The 16,732-nt window shown below is 38.5% G+C and overlaps 1 protein-coding gene across 4 annotated transcripts in view; it reads left to right on the forward strand.

The window, feature by feature from the left end:
* Positions 1-16,732, forward strand: part of g2e3 (G2/M-phase specific E3 ubiquitin protein ligase) — a 65,761-nt gene that overhangs the window by 19,464 nt on the left and 29,565 nt on the right. For 3 of the 4 annotated variants that reach the window (XM_039741422.1, XM_039741423.1, XM_039741421.1), the window contains exons 5-9: positions 690-814; positions 6,777-6,945; positions 9,575-9,681; positions 13,655-13,771; positions 13,887-14,011. In XM_039741422.1, coding sequence (XP_039597356.1) covers positions 690-814; positions 6,777-6,945; positions 9,575-9,681; positions 13,655-13,771; positions 13,887-14,011 — 643 coding nt within the window. Of the gene's footprint in view, positions 1-689; positions 815-941; positions 1,076-6,776; positions 6,946-9,574; positions 9,682-13,654; positions 13,772-13,886; positions 14,012-16,732 lie in introns of those variants that run through there. The other variant, XM_039741424.1, reaches the window with a different exon arrangement.

Raw genomic sequence — 16,732 nt, forward strand, 5'->3', positions numbered from 1 at the left:
TCTGTGCCTACAATAGAGCCTGCCTTCCTCACCTGTTTGTCCAGGCGTGAGGCGTCCTCCTTTATGCTGCCACCCCAGCACACCACCACGTAGAAGAGGGCGCTCGCCACAACCGTCTGGTAAAACGTATGCAGCATCTTATTGCAGATGTTGAAGGACGCCAGCCTTCTAAGGAAGTAATAGTCGGCTCTGTCCTCTCTTGCATAGATTAGTATATCTGTATTCATAATCGTGACTAATTGTGCAGTCCTAAAACTTTATTACTCCTTGAGGGTATTTTGGGATTGTTCAAGTTATTTAAGATACGTTCATGTTAGAGCAGTGTAGTATTGGCGACAAAATTATATTTATGTTGCATAATCTTGTCCCATGTCTTGCCATGCTATTTCATTTTTTTTTTTTAATCCATGGTCTCATGTCCTTTTAAATACTGCGTTTTTCTTTTGTTTTCATTTTCTGTCCTGCTTAATCCAGACCAGGATTGCCAATTCATATTCATAAAATCTTAGATATGGGTGTAAATAAGAAAATAATAAAATGAAAGTTGTTTTTTTTGTTTTTTTGATATAGTGACATTTATTACAAGTGGTTAACCTCTAAGTTGTATAATCCCAAGTTTTCCAATTTTTTGATGTTGCGCAGATGGTGAATTTCATCTAACTTTACATCTTGTAATTCTTTATCCGTAGAAGTGCAAGATTTGTAAGAAGAATGGAGCTTCTGTTGGATGTTCAGTCAAAGAATGCCGCAAGACCTTTCACTTTCCTTGTGGATTACAAAAAGAATGTATTTTCCAGTATACTGATCTGTTCCCGTAAGTTTGTTCTCCTCTAGAAGAACTATTTATTAGAAATGACTTTCTTCAGTAAAATAGAGTACATAAACAGCAGTTCTATTGCTGAAATAGAAGTTAATTATCCTAATGTTTCTTTTGTCTCTAGGACTTCATGACCTGTCCTCTCCTTTCCGGCCTCCTCCTCGTCTCTTAGTATTGCTCTCTTGTGTTCGCCTGTGCTGTATATGTTTTTGATACGACTGTGCACTGTAGCTGTATGTGGTCTCTGACGTGTCTCAAGTAGGTCAAATGCTTCATGCAGGGTAAAAAAATGTTGTGACAACATGGAGCTCTGAAACCAATAAAAACGTCCTCATGCTTCAAACTACAGAAACTAGCTAATGCATGTTTAACAGGAAGTGGTTTTTATAGAATGATGTGTTATGATGTGTCTTTTCAGGTGATTGTGCTACACTTTTAATTATCAGCAGCCAAATCTGGTGAAACGGGATTAAAATGTATCCTATATTATTAATTTAAAGTGTAGCTTTTCACCTTCAGCATTACACTCTACACTCTCTTAAAAAAAAAACAATGTGACCCCCCAGCCCTCACATTGGCGGTTCTGCTGCTCTAAAGTCGCCTACTGCTGAACTGAAAGATTGTCATAGACTGTTGAACATCCAATTTAATTATAATGTACCACACAATGATCCATATCCTCAGTTTAGTACAGGGGTTCTCAACGTTGGTCCTGGGGACCCCCTGTGGCTGCGGTTTTTTGTTCCAACCAGCTTCTGTTTTTAATTGGAATCCTGGGCTTATTAAGTGAACTGTTATTTCCCAGATTGTGTTTTGTGAATACTATAAAGATGAGAAAACTGTTTGTTTAAAAAAAATATATATATATATATATATATATATATATATAAAAAATACATTTGTATTAAAATGTACTAGGCAGTTATTTATGAATAATGTTTTGTTTTTTTTCTTTTTTAGCAATATATCCATCTTGATTTTCATTCTACTTTTCCAGGTGTTCTAATTGTTTAATTAATCCATTATTTACTAATTAGTCTGACACTAAAGTAGTTGCAGCCTTTCATGATTCAGTGTCGTTTGCCTGGGTGTCTGCTCTGCTCATTTTTAATTGTCATTAATAAGATACAATGAAGGAAGCAAACTGCATAGAGAAAGGGTGAAATATAATGAAAGCAACAAAAGGGAGTTAAGCATTTAAATCTATAGCAAAAGCAGAAATATTTCTAAATGTAATAATCATACCTCTGTGCTTTGTTAATGTAGAATAAGAGAAGAGAAAAAAAAATGCCAGCTAGTTAATTGCGATCAATTGTCACTGATTATAAATCTGGTTAGAACAAAAACCTGAAGCCACTGTGGGTCCCCAGGACCGACTTTGAGAACCCCTGGTTTAGTATGTTTTACCAGTACTATTGTCTGTCCAGGTAAATAACAACAAATAATGTTACAAAGCTAAAACTTTGCAAAGCACCTCATCCATGTAAGCATATTAAACAATACATTGATTTGGTGAAATTCTTAGACTGCATAAATTCAACTTGAGCAAAGAATTTTGCTTTTTAAAGAGTTTTGGTGTATCTCTTCTAAGTAATTTAGTTACTACCATGTAAAATGTTTTATATATTTTTACTTTGTAGGTAATATACTGTATGTGTGTAAATACAGTATACAGTGCATCCGGAAAGTATTCACAGCACATCACTTTTTCCACATTTTGTTATGTTACAGCCTTATTCCAAAATGGATTAAATTCATTTTTTTCCTCTGAATTCTACACACAACACCCCATAATGACAATGTGAAAAAAGTTTACTTGAGGTTTTTGCAAATTTATTAAAAATAAAAAAACTGAGAAAGCACATGTACATAAGTATTCACACCCTTTGCCATGAAGCTCCAAATTGAGCTCAGGTGCATCCTGTTTCCCCTGATCATCCTTGAGATGTTTCTGCAGCTTCATTGGAGTCCACCTTTGGTAAATTCAGTTGATGTGACATGATTTGGAAAGGCACACACCTGTCTATAGAAGGTCCCACAGTTGACAGTTCATGTCAGAGCACAAACCAAGCATTGGCGGGCTGCCATGTGCCTTTTACTAAGGAGTGGCTCCCGTCTGGCCACTCTACCATACAGGCCTGATTGGTGGATTGCTGCAGAGATGGTTGTCATTCTGGAAGGTTCTCCTCTCTCCACAGATGACCTCTGGGGCTCTGACAGAGTGGCCATTGGGTTCTTGGTCACCTCCCTGATTGAGGCCCTTCTCCCCCAATAGCTCAGTTTAGATGGCTGGCCAGCTCTAGGAAGAGTCCTGGTGGTTTTGAACTTCTTCCACTTACAGTTGATGGAGGCCACTGTGCTCTTTGGGACCTTCAAAGCAGCAGAAATTTTTCTGTACCCTTCCCCAGATTTTTGCCTTGAGACAATCCTGTCTCGGAGGTCTACAGACAATTCCTTTGACTTCATGCTCGGTTTGTGCTCTGACATGAACTGTCAACTGTGGGACCTTCTACAGACAGGTGTGTGCCTTTCCAAATCATGTCACGTCAACTGAATTGACCACAGGTGGACTCCAATGAAACATCTCAAGGATGATCAGGGGAAACAGGATGCACCTGAGCTCAATTTGGAGCTTCATGGCAAAGGCTGTGAATACTTATGGACATGTACTTTCTCAATTTTTTTTTATTTTTAATAAATTTGCAAAAATCTTAAACTTTTTTTCACGTTGTCATTATGGGTGTTGTGTGTAGAATTCTGAGGAAAAAAATGAATTGAATTTGGGAATAAGGCTGTAGCATAACAAAATGTGGAAAAAGTGATGTGCTGTGAATACGTTCCAGATGCACTGTGTGTGTGCGCGTGTGCATGCACATCTTTGGCCTAAAATGGCAGCATTCCTCCGTGTCCATTTTATATGGCAGCTACAAAAGCCATTGGTTGCATTTGAGAGAAAGGAGGATATTACTTATTGAGAATTTCATGTACCTTTTTGGTCATTTTGATTTTAATTTCAAACTATTTTTGATAAACATATAAAAGTAATTTGTTTTAAATTTGTCAATCTTTGACCTATACAAGCATTTTTATTATTTTATATACAAAGTTGAAAACAGCAAGTGAACATTTTAAAATGCCTTTTTTTAGCTGTTGGCTCTCCAAATGTCATGTTGTTGCCGTTCCGTCATACTGTGCGCAAGTGTCAAACTGCACTCTTTGCAAATGTCTGCTAGCTTCTGTGTATTAGCGTCCACTGAAGTAGTTGTTCCGGATCATTAAATTCTTTTGAAGAATAACCGTTTTTAATCGGAAATCTGAACAGTGATGTGCTTCATATATCTATTTAGCCAAAAGTTTGGAATCGGGTTAAAATTGTTTTATAAGTTGCAGAGGCCGAGGCCGGGTTTCACAACGCCAAAGTTGTTGCAATAGTGTAATGTTGGTTGGTCGTTTTTAGAGGTCGATTGACAGAGAAGTTTTCTAGTGGGCAGAAGTTGAACAAACCGGACCAAGACGCCAATCAAAACTCAAGTCCCAAGTCTTAGACAAATTTTCACGAAGGTTTGCAAAAATGCTTTTGTCTGGATCAAATCTGAGCATTTCCATTGCTTTTAAACAATCAGACGTTACATTCTGTGTGTACATGCAATTTTAATTCTCCTGGCTAACAGTTGTGTACTTGAAAGATAAAACTTATTGTTAACAAATGAAAGGAGAAGAAGAATAATTACAAAAAATAAGTGGAATTTGTCCAGTCATCCCAAACCTGTAACAATAATTAATGTCCGCAGATTCAGAAATGTACTAGTGGAATCCTAACAGAGACGATGTTCAAAGTCTGTATGCAAAAACAAACAAAAATAATAAAATACAAACAAGTACAAGGTGAGACGCAAAAATAACTGGATTGGTGTCAAATAAATAAATATTTATTGATGAATTACAGCGTTCTAAACATGGTCACCTTCTATATGCTCCCCCTCCCGATCTCTACATCGATCCATACGTATCGTCCGTTGATTGAAACAGTGCTGGAAGTCTTCTTTCTCGAGGCTCTTCAACTGGCTTGCCGTTTCTGTCTTCACTTCATCCATTCCCTTCAGGTCACTTTTGATTTTCCAGGAACAAGTAAAAATCACAGGGAGCTAAATCAGACGAATAGGGAGGATGATCGAGGGCCTATTCTATTTGTCTTTTCGGTACTCCGATGTGGCACATGGTGTCACGGCCCACCTGCCAAGTTGTTTTGCCTGCCTAAGGTAAAGTCATCCCTGATGGAGGATCGCAGGAATTGTGGGAAAGAGGGGTCCTTTCATCGGACTGGCTGGCCCAGCGCTGTTTCAGATGTGGATTGGCCAAATGGGGGAGGCAGCTTGATGGATGAGGTCTCCAGGACTCTAAACATATCCAAATCATATTATGGGATATCATCTACTGTTAAATTCTGCTCCGTACTTCTAAAATTTTTATATTATACTGTATTGAGGATTTGTCCTGTTCTGTGTATTGTATTGTATTGTATTGTATTAACCCATTTCTTTTGACACCCACTGCACACCCGGCCTACCTGGAAAAGGGGTCTCTCTTTGAACTGCCTTTCCTGAGGTTTCTTCTATTTTTTCCCTACGAGGTGTTTTTGCAAAAAAAAAAAATTTTTCCTTGTCGTCTTAGAGAGTCAAGGCTGGGGTCTATCGAGAGGCAGGGACTGTTAAACCCCATTGTGGCACTACTTGTGATTTTGGACTATACAAACATTGTATGTGTTTTTGTTGCTTTACGGAAAAAGTATTGTGTTGTCTTGGTGAAGCGATCCCGCCAAAACCCCCCTCGACCTGGGCGTTGAACGTCTTTCACATTTTCCTTGTCCGTCCTTGAAACAATTGTGTACGAGACTAACTTATCACGGTACACCGTTTTTATTATTTCATAAATTTCTGTGGCCGTTTTTGTGAACATTATAGGGGCAACTTGTGCAAATACTGACTGGACTATTCGCAAGATATACCTAGGCGGTCGGCGGTTTGAGAGGGAGTGTAGGAGGGAGATATAGTTCTCTGATTCGCATTCGGCTAACCTCCAGACGGTTTTCTAGGAAAGCTCCAAGCCCAGTCCGGTTATTTTTGTCTCACCTCGTATAATAGTAAAGAAAGACAGCCAGTGGCCAAGATCCAAGACACATCAGAGTACATATACACTGAAATCCAAGACCTCTTATTTCAAAGCAGGCTCGAGTGCTACAGGCCTACCATGTGTACAAGTTGTGTTTGCACCATTCAATTCTTGACAGGTTGCATTAGACCTTAAACTCAGTCAGACCAGGTAACACTTTTTTTTTTTTTTTTTTTTTTTTGCCCACCCCCTGCTCTTCTGTCTTGCAGTTTTGTTAATCGCATGCCCTCCGACTGTAGTGCGTGTAGATAATGAATTATTTCTCTCCTTCTCAGAAGCTGCCGTCCATATATGTCGAAGCGGCCTAGGTTGTGCATCTTTCCATTCTAGCGTTTGTTCAAATAGCTGCAGTCTCTTCACCACGTCTGCATGCTATTTAAATTGAGCTCAAACCACCCAATTGGCATTTTGGAGGAGTAGAGTATTCCCACTAGCAAGGAGTTGGACATAATAATGACATGGCAACAGTTTTAGTCATTTTTGTTCTCCATGAGGTTTTGTTGTTTTTAAAAAATGTGTGTATAATAAAAGCGTTGATATTAAAATTAAATTATGTGAAAACAGTATTCAGTATGGAAAAGACTTTATTGTAAATGAGGTTTGCTTTGAACTGTTACACACACACAGTACTTTACAGTCGCATTGGAGCGAAGGTTCAAATGTGGTGGTCTTGTTGCTTTGGTCATCCCATTAACAGACTGGAGACTTCTTTTTGTTTTTTGCATTTTTTGTTTTGTTTTGTTTTGTTCTGTCTAAAGCATTATTATTATTATTATTTTATATTTTCCAGGTCATTTTGTTGGGTCCACAGACCAGTTCAGCCCTTCAGTATGCCCACTAATTTAAGTGGTACATTTACTTGTACTATATGCCTTGAATTCATCTTGCCGGTGCCATCGTATGGTGTGTTAAAGTGTCCCTGTTGTAGTAGCAGTTGGTTTCATAGGGACTGTCTACAGGTACGTATGTATATTATTTGGATTAAAAATTGACATGCATTTAATATTGCGATAGCATGTATAAATGGTACTTTTTACTTTCTTGTATGCAAAGTATAGGGAAAGTATTGTAGTCATCGAAAAATTCGACCTCAAGATTTTGATGAATTTTGACATTTTTAGACCTCCCGTGTGTGTGTGTGTGTGTGTGTGTGTGTGTATGTAAACTAGAGATGCGCGATCTGACGATTTTAGATTGTGATTGATCTTAGATATCCACAATGTAGTAATCAAGAACATCGTGCAGATTGTGATCTTTTATATCCTTCTAGTACTCTGTACTAATGGATCCATGCCAAGTCCACAAACCAACAGAATGATTTCCGCTGTGATTGGCCAAATTATATCAACTTTCTCCAACTGGGTTTTCTTGTGTGAAGAAGTTGAAAACCGTTGTAGCACAAGCAGCATGGCAGATGAGGAGCTTGTGCCAAAGAAGGACTCGACGTCAATAGTGTGGCAGTAGTTCAGCTATGAACATTTGCATACTGCACAAAGCAAAGTTGTATGTAAATTTGTTGGACAATGGTCAGCACTTCGGGAGGCGATACAACAAATCTATTTCGTCATTTTAAATGGAGACCCCTGAAGGAGCATGCCGACACTGTTTCAGTCCGATCAGTACAGCCCCACTCGCCTGCATCTCGCAAGGTTGTGAACCATAAACTGTTGTCATTGATTGATGCATTAGAGCAGTCAAAAATGATAAAAGCAGCAAATAATGGAAAGAGGTGATGGGGCGGTCATATTCTACCTAGCTACGGATATGGTACCATTCAAAGCTGTAGACAACATTGGTGTTAAGAAAATGATGCACACTTTAGATGCGCAATATGATCTCCCAAGTTGCAAATACTTTTCTGATACAGGCATTCAGTATAAGTATAGTGACTGCCGACAGAGGGTTGCGAAGCAATTAAAGAACGGATATTTTTTTGCAATGACGAGTGCTGATTACAATTTTTTTTTTAAAGAATGTACATGTTTGAAAGTGTCAGAATTTGGAAATTTCTAGAATTATTTTCGTATGTAATCTATTCACAATTTAATTTGTTTGATATTTAAAATTAACTTGGGTCTTAAGAGAATATATGGATTCAAACTTATTAAGTGTATTCCACATTGAAAAGAGATCGCAGTTCAGATCATGGATCGTGATTTTTGTGTTAAAAGGATCATGATATGGTTTTTTTTTTTTGTTTTTTTTTTTTTGGAAAGATCACACACCCTTAATGTACACACGATAACTTGAGTACACTTCCACTTCGGTCAACCAAATTTTGCATACAAGTACCATGTATAAAACGTGAATTTCTATCAACTTTTGAGCTATTTCCGCTAACCAGAAGTGGTTCTTTTTCATTCATGCAGCTGCAGAACTTAGTGATTAAAACTGAAATGCTGGTAGTATTTAAATTTTAAAGTCTACAGTTTGAATATCTCTAATGTGAAATTTCCAAGAGACTGTTTCACTTTGAATAATTTCTGATCTTTATTTTTTGAGTATTTTCAAATACAAAAATGTTGTGTTTAAACTTGAGTCCCTTCCCCTTGATATCTTATGTTTCATATATACCTTACACACTTGGCCTGAAGATCATTTATAGAATATTTTTAATAATTTTGTGTAAGAAACAATTTCTGCATAGTAGCATCAGCAGAATAACTGAATTAGCTGTTAAATAATAGAATCAACCCTCAATAGCAGGCTGTCAGTTTTCACCTACGATATTATGTTTTATTTAAAGGGTTACTGTATACTGAGAATATTTGTTCAATGTATTTTAATTCTGAAGGGGAAATTTTCTTAATCACATGACCTTTGGGGATTAGCCACTGTATGGTGTCTCTAAGCAATTTTCAGGGTAAGGGACTTGCTTAGTGGCCTAATGGTGTAGGATCCCTTTGGGAATAAGCCAAAATTCCAATGAGTAATCCACGTATGTCTAGAGGTGACCCCATGGTTCATAACAAACTGGTGCCAGCAGAGCACCAGGCTTAGAGCCCCACATAGGCAAGTGAGGTCAAGTGTGGAATTTTCCACTTGGTGCATAATGTCGTAACTTTAAAGTTTTGGATTAAGAATGCTTAGCCGGATTTAAAATGATACCATGATAGACTTCTGTTGTTATTGGGAAAATAGTAGTATAGTAAAAAATCAGAATGAACAAGATCATTAGAGCTGTTTGGAATTTCAATATGTTATCACAATAAATATGAAAGACATTTTGCAGAATCTGTAAAATATCTTTAAATAGACCAGGAAGTGGTTTTGGGTATACAGTCATCCTTGAATGGTTTTGACAGGATAAACGTTCTGCCAAAAATTTAAAGGTGATTGAGAGCCTTCTGCACAGAGCATGTGATGCACCAGTGGCAAATAGACGTACACTTTGAGACTCATTGGGGTATGGCGTTAAGTGTAGAGATCTTTTTTTTAATCTTGTGAAAAGTCTTAGTTGAGTTTTGTATTTAAAGAGGAAGCATTTTGAAATTCCAAGCACATTTGTTGAACGTTGGAAGATTATTTCTATACTACATCCAGACATTTTCTCTCATTTTGTTTTTTTTTTTTTTGTATTTCTCGTAGCATCAAGCTTACAGTGCTGGAAGATGGTTTTTCAGGTGCACTCTGTGCAGCAACCAGGACACGTTTCAGGAGGAGATGCTTAGATTGGGCATACACATACCTGAGAAGTGAGTATTCTGTTATGGAGATGTTATACATCCTTTTTTGTACTACACATCATCGACTAGCCCTCTACTCCTCCACCAAGACTCTGCTATGATTGGATAAAGGATAGAAACAGTCGAGAAGGAAATCACAGGTTTACAGTAGCAGACGCAAAAAGACAAATGTACATATAACAAGAATTAGCTAAGCTAAAGTACAAATATACATATAACTAGGCTAATCTCAAAATATAGTAAAGTGTAGATATTTACCAAGTGTAAAGTGATTAGAAATGCACATACAATTTAACAAAAGAGGATGTCAGTCATTGACACATGGCGTCATTGTCTGTTAAGATGTCTGTTCGATCCGCTCGGGACATTCAGCACATAGGGAACAATACCTCCCCAGTCCCAGGGTGACTCCTTATAGAGTGTGAGGGTTAAAACTGCTTCACGTGGCGCTCCTTAGAGGAACTCTGTTGTCTCGGCTAAATAGAGGAGCACATTTAGTAAAGGACTAAATCATCATGAAGTAGACGAGAGTCATCAACTGGCATAGTAACTGTCTGCTCTACCACTTGCTCTAGTGAGTCCAGCTTGGCCTCAAGTCATCCTTTTTATTTGGCTTTTAGTCTGTTGGCATCAACTACACTAATGCCATTTCCCCAACATACAACCTCATAACTACAATGGCCACTACAGACCGGTACAAAGCATGTAAGAGTGGCCTGCAGCACCATACAACCTCCAACTCCTCAGGAAATCGAGGCATCTCTGACCCTTCATGTATACAGCCCCTGTGTTGGTACACCACTCAAGCCTGTTGTTCAGAGGCGCTACAATGTACTTGGCGTCCCCATCTCCACACACTCACCCTTGGCGAGACTCGAGTAGAGTGGGCTTGATCCTCCCGACATCTACGATTATTTTCTTTGATTTTTGAGCTGGATCTTTTTCAGTTTGCATCATTTAACAAAGTCCTTCACTGGTGCCCTGATTTCATTCTCCTGCCCACCACTGGTGGATCCAGCTATGGCAGTGTCATCTGAAAATTTCTGCACATGACATTCAGTATTCTGTCTAAAGTCTGAGGCTTACAGCGTAATCGGGAAACTAAACTTCTAGAAGAGAGACTGTTGTGAACACTACACTGAATACTTTAAACAGATTCTTGCACGCTTTATAGCAGCTGTCAAGCAGAGGTTTTTCTCTTAAAATAAAAGACACACAGTAAATGTAGTGGCAAGCAACTTATGCTTTATTTTTCGAAGTGCTTTGCGGCCTTAACCTACATGCGGTATTACCAAGTTTAAAAGCAGAAGAATGACATTATTGGTTGATGTTGGAAAAGTTGCATCACAAATTGTAGCCAAATCAACCATTACTTGCTTAGCAGATGCTTTTTATCCAACGTGACTTACAGATAAGGTCAACATAAATAAATGCACTGTCCTTCTGTTATGTCCTTGTCACATTCATTTCACTTCATGTTTTTCCTTTCCTCTTTTTAGTAGGGATTGCTCTCTTTGGGTACAATCATTGCAGAATTACCCTAAGAATCAGAATCCTGATTCTTTATCATACAATTTCTGGAAGACCTTTTTTCTTCAACTCTGTGACTAAAATGATTTGCCGCAAATCGATAAGCCCTACTCCTGTATTTGAAAATGGGAGCCCTCAAAGCAACTATGCAAGAAGGTTGTGTAGCTTTTCATTTCCCACCCACAATTCAGGTTCTGCTTTGCCCCCCACTGGGCCAGTGAGACCTCGTAAACAAAAGTAATACATTAAAGGATAAGTTTGGGATTTTTCAGGTTGAAGTTGTTTCTTCACCAAAATAGTAAATATGACTGTCCTAAAGTTAAACGCTTTTCTCCAAATTAAATCTTGCACTCAACTGTTGCTTTGCAAACTTGTAATTGCATTGTGTAAAGTGGTACAGTATCTGGCCTTTCTTTAAAATCTTACTGTTTGTTATTCATAGTTGACATGAAAAAAGGATCCACTTACTCTTCTTTGTAATCTTGAATCGTCTGTTTAACGTTGCAGGATTTATTTTTTTTTTTCTTTTTCAATCGTCATCTAACATGTCATACTATATTGGTGTATTTTTTACTTTTATAAATAAAGCAGGCAGGATTTCATTCAATAAGGACCAACAGGCTTTGCTTTTTCCTCTCCTTGTAAATAAAGGTTGCTGTGTGATGCTCTAAACCAGCTTGGTGCCACTTGTACCTCATGTTAACAACTCTGTCTTCCTGCTACCCAATAGAGTGGCGCCAACCTGTAATGTAGCTCTATTGGAAAATCACTATCCATTTTCAAATCTAATTTTATTGTTGCCCCCATTGGTATGCAATCCAAACTAATCTACCACAATCTGAAGAGTAAATCAAATGTTAATTAATACAGTACAGTGTAAGCATCACAATGTCTCTTTATTTGCCCCATGTTTCTAGGTGGAGTGGTGGCTCTGAGACTAAGGACATGTGTGGATATCCCGAAGGTTGTTGGTTCGAATCCCCGTCACTGTCAAAAGAGATGCTACTCTGCTGGGCCCTTGAGCAAGGCCCTTAATCTTCAATTGCTCCAGGGGCGCTGTACAATGGCTGACCCTGCACTCTGACCCTAAGGGGTCCTTCGGGATTAATAATGTACAGGGGGAGGCAGAAAAGAAAGGCGTTTTTTTCAAAACCACAAAATTAATTTTTTCTTACATAGAAATTTATTTAAAGATTTGAGTTCATATTGAAGTAGCATTTGACAATTTGTAGGGATGGAAGTGCAGGTCTAAATGCAAAATACGCCTTACCGAACGATTACTGAGGCCAAGTTCAGAAGAATGCTTCCGAGCAGATCGACTTGGACTGCGCAACAGGGCTAGTCGTACGCTTTCCACATTTTCAGGGTACGCGTGCGTTAGTAGCCCCGCGTCTTTTGTTCATTAGTGTACCTCGTGTACGAAGTGCTTTAAACCAACGTAGGATAGTGTTATGAGCAGGAACAGCTTTATTTCTGTGGATATTGAAATGACAACGAAGCTCGCGCTGAACTGCGGTAACAGATTGGTTGTTCTTGACAAAACAGTCGTACGCAAAAATGCGGCGTTCAATCGTCCACGGCTCTATGGCTTCAACTAAAAAGAAAATAAAAAAATGCTAAGACTTCGCGAACCTACCACACATCTGTCACTCCACCTAGTGGTGAGTTCTAGCCATTTCAAAGACATCAGTCCTTTCTGCCTCACCCTGTATAATAATATAAAAATAATAGTATGTTATTTATTCAAATGTATTAATATATTTGAACAAATAACATACAATGGATTGAGAAACTATTCAGACCCTTTCTCACATTTTGCTATTTTGTGGCCTTGTGCTAAAATCATTTAAATTAATTTTCCCCCACATCAAGCAACACTCAATACAGCAGAATTTTATATTTTTAATTTCAGACGTGACAATATAACATTCACCTAACCACTTTATTTTACTTTGGGGCTGCAGTGAGATGCAGACTATCCTTGTAGGGTTAAGCACATGGCAGGCAATGACTGTTCATCACCTTGCCAGACCCACTTACATTTTCACGGTGTCAGTTTGTCATTGCCTGTGGACCTGGTTGGACACGTCTTTAGGGTTGTAATAGGAAAATGTTTGCATCAAGAGGAAAACCCACGTGGGCACGTTGAAGATGTGCAAAATGCCTCACAGGCATCGCTAACTCCTGCGAAGGTCTCCTTTTAGTTAAACCCAGTTTTTAATTTTGATTTTAAATGTTCAAGTCTTAAATATTGGCCGAGATGACATCCTTCACACAGTGCTGCTCGGAGACTTGAACAAGACAAACGTTTGTAGGCAGACGTCACAAAGTGTCTGGTAGCATTGATGGGAGCCGAGTCTGCAACACTACACGTGGAGTCATGTTAATGTTGAGATTCACATAGCATTGTGTTGCCGTTTGTCAATTTGGCATCTGTTTGATTCTCCTCTAGAGATGCTTCTTGGGAACTGGAAGAAAATGCTTATAGTGACCTATTGCAAGCATACGAGCGTTGTGATGTTCTTCAGTGTATGTGTAGAAGAGGCAGAGAATATTCACAGATGGACAGGTATGATGTCTGTACTGTATATCCAACAGATTCTTGGGAAACTTGCATTATTTTTTTCTTTTTTGGGTCTCATAAATGTCTGTACTTTTTTTTTTTTTTTTTTGTTTGCTTATAGCCAGTGGGAAATTATAAGATGCCAGTATTGTGGTTCCAGGGGAACCCACCGCAGATGTTCGTCTATGCAGAGTTTTCAGGAAAATTGGGTGTGCATTGAATGTGAAAATATCATTCATGAATCTGGTAACATTTTTCTTTTTTTTTTTCATTTTAAATTGATATGAAATTTTTTAACTAATAACAGCAGTTTAATCTTTGCAAGGTACTGGGGTTTGACAAGTTTAACTTCATTAAAGCTGAACAGTGCAGTCAGGTTTGATGCTGTATGCCTTTATCTCTGTTCCATTCTTTGTGAAATATACTCCAAGTACCCTAAAAGTGCTGCTTTGATGCACCTCGACGGCAACTGAAAACATGTAGGCTGTATTTGCTTGAAAGGCCAAATAACAAAAAGCTAATTCAAGTGAAAACATAAATAACTGTGCTGCAGAAACAGACTGAGTAATAGTGTTGGTAGCACTAAAATGTGATTTTGGAGAAACTGGGTGAATAGGATTCATACAGTGGTGTGAAAAACTATTTGCCCCCTTCCTGATTTCTTCTTCTTTTGCATGTTTGTCACACAAAATGTTTCTGATCATCAAACACATTTAACCATTAGTCAAATATAACACAAGTAAACACAAAATGCAGTTTTTAAATGATGGTTTTTATTATTTAGGGAGAAAAAAAATCCAAACCTACATGGCCCTGTGTGAAAACCTTGTTAAAAAAATAACCTAACTGTGGTGTATCACACCTGAGTTCAATTTCCGTAGCCACCCCCAGGCCTGATTACTGTTTCAATCAAGAAATCACTGACACAGAGAAGTAGACCAAAAGCACCTCAAAAGCTAGACATTATGCCAAGATCCAAAGAAATTCAGGAACAAATGAGAACAGAAGTCATTGAGATCTATCAGTCTGGTAAAGGTTATAAAGCCATTTCTAAAGCTTTGGGACTCCAGCGAACCACAGTTAGAGCCATTATCCACAAATGGCAAAAACATGGAACAGTGGTGAACCTTCCCAGGAGTGGCCGGCCGACCAAAATTACCCCAAGAGCGCAGAGACGACTCATCCGAGAGGTCACAAAAGACCCCAGGACAACGTCTAATGAACTGCAGGCCTCACTTGCCTCAATTAAGGTCAGTGTTCACGACTCCACCATAAGAAACAGACTGGGCAAAAACGGCCTGCATGGCAGATTTCCAAGATGCAAACCACTGTTAAGCAAAAAGAACATTAGGGCTCGTCTCAATTTAGCTAAGAAACATCTCAATGATTGCCAAGACTTTTGGGAAAATACCTTGTGGACTGATGAGACAAAAGTTGAACTTTTTGGAAGGCAAATGTCTCGTTACATCTGGCGTAAAAGGAACACAGCATTTCAGAAAAAGAACATCATACCAACAGTAAAATATGGTGGTGGTAGTGTGATGGTCTGGGGTTGTTTTGCTGCTTCAGGACCTGGAAGGCTTGCTGTGATAGATGGAACCATGAATTCTACTGTCTACCAAAAAATCCTGAAGGAGAATCTCCGGCCATCTGTTCGTCAACTCCAGCTGAAGCGATCTTGGGTGCTGCAACAGGACAATGACCCAAAACACACCAGCAAATCCACCTCTGAATGGCTGAAGAAAAACAAAATGAAGACTTTGGAGTGGCCTAGTCAAAGTCCTGACCTGAATCCAATTGAGATGCTATGGCATGACCTTAAAAAGGCGGTTCAAGCTAGAAAACCCTCAAATAAAGCTGAATTACAACAATTCTGCAAGATGAGTGGGCCAAAATTCCTCCAGAGCTGTAAAGACTCATTGCAAGTTATCGCAAACGCTTGATTGCAGTTATTGCTGCTAAGGGTGGCCCAACCAGTTATTAGGTTCAGGGGGCAATTACTTTTTCACACAGGGCCATGTAGGTTTGGATTTTTTTCTCCCTAAATAATAAAAACATCATTTAAAAACGGCATTTTGTGTTTACTTGTGTTATATTTGACTAATGGTTAAATGTGTTTGATGGTCAGAAACATTTTGTGTGACAAACATGCAAAAGAATAAGAAATCAGGAAGGGGGCAAAAAGTTTTTCACACCACTGTAAGCTTTATTGGGCTGAATAGCCTGTTGTCGTCAAATTGTTCTAATGAATCTGTCAGCAGGGTGCCTCACACATCTGACATGATGATTACTCTGTGGCTGAGTGAATTAGATGAAGTATTGTGAGCATCATCTTGCAAAACGATGTCAAAATCTCCTTTCTGATATCTGATACAAAGCACGGTTTTGCTTTTTATTTATTGGTTAAAATTTTGTATTTTTTTAGACCTTGTGTAAGAGCTGTGTGTTTGTTATGCTGCGTCCCATTTGAAGTGGGAAGTCGTAATTTCAGAGTTCCTAGTTGGAAGCTTAAACTAGAATGCACCCTTAAATCAGATTTCCAAGTTGGAAATTCAAGGCTGACTTGCTAAACGCAGGTTTGTCCGACTTCGGATTATGATGTCAGTCTTAAATAGTGCCGTACACCGTGAACTTTAATGAAACCTGTACTATTATACTGTTTATTAACACATATTATTTGTGTCTCGATAACCCCTGATGTCCTAAATTGCACACCCAAAACTGAACTGCTACTATTCTGGCTTATGCAATAAAGGAGTCTCAAATGTCTGAATAGCACCAAGTACAACACTTAAGATTTTTAAAAGAAAGTATTTATATAAAGCTTTTATTTCACTCCAATATCGACTAAATTGGAATTTCTGTCCAAAATATTGGATTTTACAATACCTAGCCATGATAATCGACAGTGCACATCCCTTTTGCACACCACAGTGACATGTAGTACAAATGACAAATCGTAGACTG

Source organism: Polypterus senegalus, chromosome 18, assembly GCF_016835505.1.
Source record: "Polypterus senegalus isolate Bchr_013 chromosome 18, ASM1683550v1, whole genome shotgun sequence".
NCBI classification, from domain to species: domain Eukaryota; kingdom Metazoa; phylum Chordata; class Cladistia; order Polypteriformes; family Polypteridae; genus Polypterus; species Polypterus senegalus.